Consider the following 11947-nt stretch of genomic DNA (forward strand, 5'->3'; position numbering starts at 1 on the left):
TATTTCATCTATTTTCGTATCGCATTTGATCTTTATAATCAGTCCATTTAGTACACAGTCATGATCTCTGTGTATTTGGTCTTCTGTTTTGTCTTTTTAGTTGTACAGCATATTCTACGGGGAGAACAGAACTAAAGTACATTTGAGGAGAGTATGCTATGTTTTCTAATGATATAATTTATTATATTCGTTAAATTGACGATTTTAAATTTTCACACGAGATCTACGGGGTCGTGCGCCAAGGCGCACATCTAAATCTAGTTTTTCTTAAAACGGAGGTAGTATGTTCCAGTTCCAGTGCCTCCTCTCCTTCACCACCCAGCCACCACCCCTCTAGGCTGTCGCTAGCAGTCTAGCACTACCATCGTCCCAAGCGTGGCAGCAAGCGCGCGGCAATGGCTCTCCCGAAGCTACTTCCCTGCTTCCTCCTCCTGGTTCTCGTCACCGCTTCTTCTGCCACCTCGGAGTTGTCCGGAAGCTTGCTCAAGTGCTACCAGGCGCCTCGCTTTTCGTTGTGTCCGGCGTCCCCGGTGCGTCCCCTGTGGGACGGGGACGGGCTTGGGGCTCCGGACACCGTATCGGCCGTGCCGGACAAAAATCGGCTTTGGGGGACGCGGCTGGAACCGTTTTTTTGTCCGGAGCGCCCCAAATCGGTTTGGGGGACGCTTTGGGGACGCGACTAGAGATGCTCTAAGAATTGCTCCATTGTCTTGATTTTGTTCTAAAAAACACTTATGTTTCTTTCTTTCTAAATGGTCCAGATTGTCAGTATGACAATGGTGTTTAAACGTTTAAGCTCAGATCCGTGCACCCTTTCCCTTGAGTCCCTCCACCAACTTCTCAGATCTTGATTCATACTTGGGATAACCAGTGGGAGACCAGCCCATAACAGGGTTTTGCTCCATATCAAATTGACGACCGCGCAACTGAAAAAAAGATGATTGTGATCCTAGGAACCAAAGTGTTCGATTTGTAAAAAACAAAGTGTACATAGGCCCACCTCCACTGTTTCCAGCTCCCTAGTTAGAACTAACGGGGTAGAAGAAAGCTCGTAGCGAACACGCAACGTTCCGATCTGGTGCAAGGAATTAACTTTCTGGTTCTCGTCACCGCTTCTTCTGCCACCTCGGAGTTGTCCGGCAGCTTGCTCAAGTGCTACCAGGCGCCTCCGGGCACCAACAACACCGCGCTTTTCGCAGAGGCGCTGCTCCCGCTCCTCGGCGCGCTCCCCTCCGTCGCCGCGCCGACGGGGTTCGCCTCCCTCCGATCCGGCGGCACCAGCCGCGACCGCGCGTTCGCTCGGGCCCTCTGCTTCGGCGACTCCACTCCCCCGGCCGACTGCCTACGGTGCCTCTCCGACGCCGCAAGGAACGTCACCGCCGGCTGCGGCACCAGCCGGCTCGCGGGCATCTGGACCGACGGCTGCTTCGTAGCCTACGGCACCGCCGACACCAGCGCCGACGCCTTCCGCTCGCGTGCCATCATCTCCCTCGGGTCCGACGTCACGCGGGTGACCAACGCCTCGGAGCCCGACCTCCGGAGGCTCGCCGACGTCGCGCTGTCCCTGGCGCCGCGCGCCGCCGCGAACGGGCCGCGGATGCTGGCCACGGCGGACGCGACGGCCGTGTCGAACAACTACGCGTGGAGGAGCACGGTGCGCGTGCTGGCGCAGTGCGCGAGGGACCGCGCGCCCGCGGAGTGCCTCCGGTGCCTCCAGGGCTCGGCGCGCGAGGTGGGCAGGTGCTGCTGGGGCCTCGACCCGTGGCGCGGGGGCGTGGCGGCGGCCGTGGTCGGCTTCGACTGCTACCTCCGCTTCGAGGTCGCCACTGCAAAGGTGGCGCTGCCAGAGTTGATCTGTGAGTAGTGTTCGATCGTCATCGAACTGAGCTGCCTGAAACCCATCTCTGCAGTTAGTTACTCTGAAGCTCGCAAAAAGTTTTTTTTTTTGTTCTACTGCTCTAATTATCTGAAGCTCTGCATGCATGCTGTAGGGCTGGCAATGAAGGATAATCCAGTGTTCGTGGTCGTGTGCTTCGTCGCGACCTTCTACCTGGCAGCCGTGCTTGCGGTTTTGGTGCTCATTACAAGAGCAAACAAAATGAAACCAGCTCTACAAGCCCTAGAGGAGGAGATTGCAGCCCTTCAGGCTCAAATCAAGGCCGTCCACCTGCAGCTAGCGGCACAGACTAATTAATCACCACCTTACCTTGTGCCTTGAGTTGTTACTAGATTAGGAGGCTAAGTACATGCCGGCGTCAGCGGTTAGGACTTAGGAGTACTCGAGATGGGTGTACTCAGTTGATAGTAATCTTGTGGTAAGAGCGCTAGCCTGCCTGTAATAACAGTACACAAATGTGTGGATTGCTGCATTTCTGATGAAAAGTCGAAAACCCGTATATTTTTTACACACGATTATAGCAAAGTTGTACAGAGCATAGCCTCTCCGCTACTCTGACCGTACCCTTCCGGTGCTGCGCCCGGTGGTGTAGCCGTGTAGGGTCTGCCAGCTATCGTACTGAAAACGAAGTGGTCAAGAGATGGACGGCCAAAACGAAGTGATACAGTTCTGCCAAAAGTAGTGGACTAGGTTATCAATTTATTGGCACTTTTGCAAAATCTTGGACGGGTCGTGGCCTAGTTTTGCCCATGTGTAGTTCCTCTATTGTGTGATAGTACATAAAAAGAGATAGCTAAGCGGAAATGCAACATTGATCCCGAGCACAAATGCTCCCTATATCACAGCCGAACAACACCATGAAGATGTGTGCTGAACGTTGTATTTGTGTATGTATCTGGTGCGTATCCTTTTTTAGTGGGGAAAGGTCACAGTGAATGCACTGACCGGGTAGACACACTGTCGCAGGTAGACCCTACTGACATTGGCATGTCTTACGGGCATGCTTGCAATTGTGCCACTGTGTTTGTCCCTTGTTTCATCATTCGGTTTCTGACTCTAAATTAATTTTTTACCCCGATATTTAACTCAAGATTTAAGAATCTAGAACCACAGATTGACATGAAGAATGCTTCGACTTCAATGGTGGGATTAGAGCTTAACGAGAGCTTAAGAATAAAGAACGTGCTCACTGGAGCTCAACTAGAGTCTCTCACTTCGCCGGCCAGAGAAATAGAGAAGAGAGAAAAGGTCAGGATCAGTGAAAAGATTAAAGACTCAGCAGTTCGAGTGGGCACGTCGTTTTGGAGAGAAACAAAGAAGAGAGAGAGAGGGCGGTGGAGTAAATGAAGGAAGATAGGCACTGCAGCAAGCCATCAACGTGTCACTGGACCACGGAAAAATATACAGTACACTGATAGTATTCAACATTTACGAACGCCAAGGAAAATACATATGCACAGCTCCCAACACCCCTGACGCCCAATCACCGAGCATGAGTAGATGAGCTCATGTGCAGAAACGCCGCGTCCTACCTAAATCTACTGTCAAAAACTCGTAGTACAAAAGTGGACTACTCATTTCTCATTGCGGTAGCGTTGGCGAAGACGTTGGAGAGGCCGAAGAAGCAAGTGAGGTTGATTCCGTCATCATTCACCCTCCAATCTTTGATGGTGACGGAGTTTCTATCTCTATTTTTGGTGTTTTTGTGTGTGGTGGCAACTCTTTTCTAGAAATCATGTATTTCATGATATGTAATGATGGTTTTAGGTCAATACGGATTTGTGTGCAAAAGGATCGAGACAATGGAGGAACCAGAACCACACCCTGGCGCGTCCGGGCCCTATGGATGCACCATGGAGGGGGTGTTTAACTTTTTATCCCCCGGAAGGTCTCTTGGGCTCTTGGCCACTCCTTGGTTCCATGGTCACTTTCTTAAGCGTAAGATAATAAGAAATCTTGCACTATACTACTCTTTCAGAGTAATATAAATAAGGGCTTTCTATTTTCGTACCCTCGGGTCCTTAGTTGTGCTCAGTTTTCCCCAGCCCCTTAGTTTTTCCTCAGTTTTCCCCAAGACCTTGTCTAAAACCCGCAGAAGGAGCTCGGACGGAAGGAATCCGTTAAGTTGGCCGTTTCGTGCTGACGAGTGGGGTCGTGTCGTTTGTGGGGCCGCGTCGTGTGGGGCTGGTAGGAAGGAACCGCGTGGGACAGGACGAGACCATGTTTGTGTGGCCGTAGCGTGTGGAGCCGTAGCGCGTGGAGCCGTGTGGGTCCGGGACGTGGGCACGAGTGGTTTCTGTCTCTTTCGCCCAGATTAGCAGTTTTCAATGTACCTTTTTCCTCTCTCTCGCTCGATCTCATTCATATTTGATAGCCCAAATTGGTAGCAAATCTAGAGCAGCTTCTCCTTCTGTTTTTTAACGCCATTCATTTCTTTATGCCTTCGTTTTTACCCAATCAGGTAGGAAATCTAGGGCACAAATCCAGAAAAAATATAGGATAAGCTGCATACAGCAGCCAACATAGCATAGATATATTCACGATAGATCTAACAGTAGTACCGATAGAACCCTACAACATAAGCTCCATTTTACATGAATTTAAGCTGCTCTACAGATAGAGCAGTCACATACAGAGAGTGCAGTAGGCGTGTTCAACGCCTCCAGGTTGCGCCTGTGACTCGCCTGGAGGTTGCGCAGGTGAATCCCAAGTGCTTGTTTGGCCATGAACGCATGCACGTTCACCGTCGTTCCAACTCTAGCGCCGCATCTGCCAATGGATTCAGCATGGTTCACCAGACAGTTGAAGTCGGTGGCGCAGAGCTTCCTGTTGCAGAAGGGGCACTTGTAAATGCCTCGAGCAAAGGGGCCATCGTAATGGCCGGACTGCAGCCTCCTGAGGACGTGACGAGTCTTGGTGTGGAAGGACTCGTCGTCGCTGTCGACGTCGCTGCTATCAACATGTCACGTAGCACCAAAGATCGTGCAAAAAACACGGAGTCAATTGCAACGATGATGGAACAGAGAGTGAACAAAGATCATGCATGATAATATGGGCTCGAAAAAAAGAGGTAGCTTCAGTTACATTGGACACACTTATATCCAGGATTTGAGTCAGTAAACCAAAGATCATGCACAACAAATTTGTACACACCAATTGTTTACTGACCAAACCCTGAATCAATTTGTGCCCAAATATTCATCATCATTGGCACAAATCTTAAACAAAAGCAAATCACAAGCACTAATAACGCAAGATCTAACACAAAAGGATTGAACTAGGAACACACGTACCCTAATAACGCAAGATCTAACACAAATGGATTGAACTAGGAACAGACGAACCCTAATAACGCTAGATCTAACACAAAAGGATTGAAATGGAATAAGAACAAGGGAGCAAAGGGTTACCTCCGGCTCATCGTCGACGATGCTGGTGTCGTAGGGGTTCTCCGGCGCGACGTACGACACTGGTTCGTACGGGTCCCAAGCGACGGGGGCCTGGACGATGGCGGTGGCCGATGCGCCGGCGGCTGATCCGCTGGCTGCTACGTTGGAAGCAGCGAAAGGGGCCTGGACGGGGGCATCGGCCGATGCGCCGGCGGCTGATGCGCCGGCTGCTACGTTGGAAGCAGCGACAGGGGCCTGGACGGGGGCAGCGGCCGATGCGCCGGCGGCCGATGCGCCGGCAATGGGCATCTCATTCTTGTCCATCGCCGGCGATTTTCTTCGAGGTTTTTTCTTCGGTTGTGGAGAAGATGATGGGACAGGAGAGGCGGTTGCAGTGAGAACGTGCGTCGAGGGAGAGAAAGAGGGGCTCTATAAAGACGAAGGTGGCGTGTACCGCAACACGCGTCCGCTATGCACGGCTGCAGCGTGCACCGCGACACGAGTCTAACCCTGGGACGTTTGGTGTACTCAGTTATAACCTCGGGTCTTATACAGAAATTTTATCTATACTCAGTTTTCCCCTCGAGTACTTAGACTGGCAAGTGCAATATACTCAGTTTTACCCTCAAGTAGCTGGTCAACAGAGAGTCAACAAATGAGATTAACATATCTAATTGAGTCATTTCATGCGCAAAAAATCCAAAAAAATAAAAACATAGTGGCACCTACTCATGGAGTCTTCCTACGCAAACTGCCACCTAGAAAACCTTAACAAACATATATAAATCAAGTTTTACCCCAAATTGCCACTTCTCAGAATCACTAGTGTAGATATGAAAATGCATGGTTTTCCACTCAAACCCCTTTCCAAAACATCTTCCCCAAAAACGTAGTTTGTTTAAATGATACCATAATTGTCACACTCATGTATATTTGAATTGCAAATAATTTGATGTATCCCAATATGAATTATATTGTACAAAACACGCATTTTTCATTTTGTAATTCTTTTTGTTTGAATCCCTTAGTCTATTTACTATTTATGTGCCATTGGATTGTTAGTACTACTCAGTTTTGCCCTCAAGTTCTGTCACAAATTCTCTCAGAAGCCCAAACTTATCCTGATTGGTTGAGCCGTTGTCACACGGATCGACTCCACGAACTGTTGATCAACTGATCTAACGGGTAGTATACCCCTCCCCGTCTCTTCGTGGCCACACCTCTCTCTCTCTTCGTGGCCACCCCTCTCTCTCTCTGTCGGTGGATGCATTATTGTCACCCCTCTAACAATTATCAACTATCTTTCGCTTTCCTTTTCTTTTAGGGGATATAGTTTCGGTAATTTGAAACGGCCCAAAAGTGGTATAATTTTGGTACGAACATGAGGCATACATATTTGCGGATTTCGGTGAATGCATTGTTGTCACCCCTCTAACAATTATCAACTATCTTTCACTTTCCTTTTCTTTTAGGGGATATAGTTTTGGCATATAGTTTTGGTAATTTCAAATGGCCCAAAAGTGGTATAATTTTGGTATAAACATGAGGCATACATATTTGCGGATTTCGGTGAATGCATTATTGTCACCCCTTGATGACCCACGAGTATAGGGGATCGCAACAGTCTTCGAGGGAAGTAAAACCCAATTTATTAATTCGACACAGGGGAGCCAAAGAATATTTGTAAGCCTTAACAGCGGAGTTGTCAATTCAGCTGCACCTGGAAACAGACTTGCTCGCAAGAGTTTATCAGTAGCAACAGTTTTATAGCAGTAGCAGTAGTGAAATATAAGCAGTAGAGTAATAAAGACAGTAGTAGTGATTATAGTAAACAGCAGGATTAAAATACTGTAGGCACAGGGATGGATGAACGGGCGTTGCATGGATAAGAGAACTCATGTAACAATCAAGGTAGGGCATTTGCAGATAATAATAAAACATTATCCAAGTACTAAACAATTATAGGCATGTGTTCCGTATATAGTCGTACGTGCTCGCAATGAGAAACTTGCACAACATCTTTTGTCCTACCAGCCGGTGGCAGCCGGGCCTCTAGGGAATCTACTGGAAATTAAGGTACTCCTTTTAACAGAGCACCGGAGCAAAGCACTAACAGTCCGTGAACACATGTGATCCTCATATCACCGCCTTCCCCTCCGGTTGTCCCAATTTCTGTCACTTTGGGGCCTCGGGTTCCGGACAGCAATATGTGTATACAACTTGCAGGTATGATCATAAAACAATGAATATCATCATGAAACAATAACATGTTCAGATCTGAGATCATGGCACTCGGGCCCTAGTGACAAGCATTAAGCATAACAAGTTGCAACAATATCATAAAAGTACCAACAACGGATACTAGACACTATGCCCTAACAATCTTATGACTATTACATGATCAATCTCATCCAATCCCTACCATCCCCTTCAGCCTACAGCGGGGGAATTACTCACACATGGATGGGGGAAGCATGGCTGGTTGATGGAGAGGCGTCGGTGGTGATGATGGCGATGATCTCCTCCAATTCCCCGTCCCGGCGGAGTGCCAGAACGGAGTTTCTGGTCCCAAGACGGAGTTTCGCGATGGCGGCGGTGTTCTGGATGTCTTCTGGCGATTTCGTCTAACCCCCGTGCGTTTTTAGGTCGAAACCCTTAAGTAGTCCAGAGGGGGGCACCTGGGGCTGCCCGAGGCGCCGCCACCATATGCCGGCGCGGCCCAGGGGCCTGCCGCGCCGCCTGGTGGGGTGGCTGCCTCGTGGCGCCCCTCCTTCTGGTCTTCTGGCTCCGTTATTCTTCTGTGAAAATAGGCCCATTGGAATTAATCCCGGGGATTTTCCTGAAAGTTGAGTTTCTGCACAAAAATGAGACACTAGAGCAATTCTGTTGAAAACAGCGTTAGTCCGTGTTAGTTGTATCCAAAATACACAAATTAGAGGCAAAACAATAGCAAAAGTGTTCGGGAAAGTAGATACGTTTTGGACGTATCAACTCCCCCCAAGCTTAGCTTATTGCTTGTCCTCAAGCAATTCAGTTAACAACTGAGTGCGATAAAAGAACTTTCACGAACACATTTGTTCATATGATGTAAATATTCTCATGATATGGACAAGTACTTAGGCAATTCATAATAAGACACATGCAAATAAAGTCATCTAATAGCTATGTCAATCATGGAAAAGGTACCAACAAATTAATAATAAGTATCATGAATCATGTCTATCAGCAGGATTGCAATGTTCATAAAAGGATATGATAAAGTGGTATCTCGCTTGCCCGTATTTGTACAGCAAAACATAAATGCCCGGGCACCTTTGAAGTTCATGGAAAGATTGGAAGTAGAGATTATCAAAGATAAAAGCATCAAAGTTATACCACAATTAATCACATTTTGGGACAAGCATATTATACTAAGAATGACAGTTGTGCTCTCAAGAAAGTGCTCAAAGAAAAGATGGTGACTTAACATAAAAGTAAAAGATTGGCCCTTCACAGAGGGAAGCAGGGATTAACATGTGCTAGAGCTTTTCATTTTTCTAAAGACAGAAGTAAAATTGTTTTGAGAGGTGTTTGTTGTTGTCAACGAATGATAGTGGGCACTCTAACTACCTCGTCAACCAGACTTCCAAGAGCGGCTCCCATGAAGGACGTTATCTCTATCAGCAAGGTAGATCATCCCTCTTCTCTTTTGTTTACACATGTATTTTAGTTTCATTATGGATGACACTCCCCCCAACCTTTGCTTACACAAGCCATGGCTAACCGAATCCTCGGGTGCCTTCCAACATTCTCATACCATGGAGGAGTGTCTATTTGCAAATTAAGTTGCTTACTGATAAATCAGGGCAAAGCATGTGAAGAGAATTATTGATGAAAGTTAATTAATTGGGGCTGGGAACCCCGTTGCCAGCTCTTTTTGCAAAATTATTGGATAAGCGGATGTGCCACTAGTCCATTGGTGAAAATCTGTCAGGAGTAAATGACAAGGTTGAAAGATAAAACACCACATACTTCCTCATGAGCTATAAAACATTAACACAAATTGAGAAGTACTTTGAAGGTTTAAAGGTAGCACATGAGAATTTACTTGGAATGGTTTGAAATGCCATGCATAGGTATTTATGGTGGACACTTTGGAATAACTTGGTTTTCAGGGGTTTGGAAGCACGAGCAGCGTTCCCGCTCAGTACAAGTGAAGGCTAGCAATAGACTGGGAAGCGACAATCAAGAGAGCAATAACTGTCATAATCATGCTTGCGACAAAATAAATTAATAGAGGCATAAAAGTGATACAAGAACTCTGAGGCAAAGTAAATCATCGAGGCTTAATTGACTTTTGTTCAGTCATATGCATGCGTCAGCATGTGCCAAGTCGATTTAAGTGAATTATTCAGAGGAGGATACCACAATATCATACCTATCTATGAATAAAACAATGGAAGCAAATATTTATGACATGCTACTCATATTAATAAATTGGAGCTAAACATGAGAGATCATGAACTACTAGACTTCATTAAATGACATATACCTCACATGAACCAACTAAGCATGCTCACATGGATGAGTATATGTACAAAAATGAAAACAAATAGAGTTCATACCAGCCTCTCACCACAGCCGAATTGTCGTAGATCGTCATTATTGCCTTTCACTTGTGTAGCTTGAATAATATGAAATGAAAACCAAGCTCCAACCACCGAAGACCGCTGAACTCTACAGTGAACTTTACAAAACCAGAGAAGAACAACAAATATTTTTGGTGTTTTCGAATTGGAAACAAGAACAAAAGGAAACAGGCAAACAAAGCAAAATCTTTTTGGATTTTCTCATAGCAAACCAACGATAGCAAATAAAGCAAAATAAGAACAAGAAACCAAAATAAACAAACGGTAAAGAGAAACAACAGAAATATTTTTGGTCTTTTTGTGTTTTAGGAAAGAAACAAAGCAAAAACAAGAGAATGAAAACTAGAAGAATCACAGAAAAGCAAAGTGGCAGAAATCTGCCAAAACTTGACAGCAGTACAGTAATCTATTTTTACGAAAATCTTCCGCTGCTCAACTAGAAAAGTGATCAACTAATGAAAGTTAGATAATAACATGGGGAACATGCACAAAAATTTGCTTTGCAAAATAACGTTCTGGCTGTTTTTGGGATTTTTTTTGGTATCAGTCCAGAATCTGTTTTCAAACAGCACTTCCCCAAATATCATCTCCCTCTTATTAGAAACCACCTTAAGAAGTTAAACAAACATATACAAGTATCCAGCAATTGTAATATGCAATGAATGAGTGATGCCGGTATACCTCCCCCCAAGCTTAGGCTTTTGGCCTAAGTGGAGATCAACCCCAGCGAGGGTCAGGGTTCCACGCCGGTGGATCATACATGGTGTGGTCATAATAAGGTCCCTGTGCAGAAGAAAAGGGTGAAGGCTACACATGCCCAAAATTTTGATGCGAAGAGCTCGCTGCATCGGATGACAAGTCGAGGTGTTCCTCGGCCTCCTCCGTGCCGTCCCCTACATGATGGCCATCCCCCTCTATGTATGCATTCAGTTCATCTTCCGTGACTGACCAATTTTTCCTGGAATCAAGGTTAAACAAAACAGGTGCAAGCAATCCTACTAGCCTTTCAGTTTTCTTAGTTGTTCTCCAATTTTTCTTGTAAAATGTTATCTTGTAAGACAGGTTACTCAAATTAGACAAATTAGAAACAAAGTCATGTTTAATCATGGAAACAATGTCAAGTTTCTCCATGGAGAGCTGAATATCAAGATGGTGAGGTTCTACACCATGCATAGCTAATAAACGAGAGGCGATGAGACCTCCACAAATTCCTCCCTTCTCACGGTTAGTGGCAATTCTATAGGCTATCAAAGCACCCAAATTATAAGTCCTATCACATTGCAATGCAGCAGCTAGGAAAGCCAAATCCTGGATAGATAACTTATTTGCATTCTTTCTAGCGAGAACGCACTTGGTGATGAAATAAGCAAAGTAGCGAATAGCTGGGAGTTGAATACTACTGATCTTACCACTATCATCAGAGAAGCTTCTCCCTTGACAAATCATCTTGTATAGACTCAAGAGCTCCTGCGGCAGTCCCCTAACCTTCTCGCATGATCCCCATTGTGGCACTCTAATTGCTGCACAAAAATCATCAAAGGGCAAGTTGACAGTTTTATTATAAATTTTGTATCGAACCATGGGGTTAGTTTGGGACCAATTGAATTCAAAATCCTGCACCACTGACATGGTTAGTTTTGCATATTGGTAAGGTTCTCCCACAACAAAACCTTCCAAACCTGCATTGGAAATCAGATTTTGAACATCTCGCAAGATTCCTGCACTCCTCATAAAATCAACGCATGGGTAGTAAGAGGGGTATACTCCCTCTTCGCGGTGAACTCTCATAACTCTTTGCACCTCCAATTCTTGTTGGTTCAGTTGGTGCCTATTCCACTCCATTTTCTGAAATTTTTCAACAAACGTTATAAAAGTTGATTTAGAGACATATAAATGAGGGAAACTACTATAGGAACTTGATAGAGTACTAAACATGCATCAAAACTAATTTTTACAACTTAGAACAAGCATGCAAGCTCACTTAACATGTTACCTACAGCAGCAAAATATTCAAGATATACTCAACCAAACAA

General features: G+C 45.8%; 1 protein-coding gene across 1 annotated transcript; it reads left to right on the plus strand.

Moving 5' to 3' along the window:
- The first annotated feature begins 752 nt into the window (after positions 1 to 752).
- Positions 753 to 2407, plus strand: LOC127335220 (antimicrobial ginkbilobin-2-like protein). The gene is made up of 3 exons (XM_071825619.1): positions 753 to 768; positions 1086 to 1856; positions 1992 to 2407. Exons 1-3 carry the CDS (start codon positions 753 to 755, stop codon positions 2192 to 2194), a joined length of 990 nt encoding a protein of 329 aa, XP_071681720.1. The 3' UTR covers positions 2195 to 2407.
- The last annotated feature ends 9540 nt before the right edge of the window (positions 2408 to 11947 follow it).

This window comes from Lolium perenne, chromosome 2, assembly GCF_019359855.2.
Source record: "Lolium perenne isolate Kyuss_39 chromosome 2, Kyuss_2.0, whole genome shotgun sequence".
Lineage (NCBI taxonomy): Eukaryota > Viridiplantae > Streptophyta > Magnoliopsida > Poales > Poaceae > Lolium > Lolium perenne.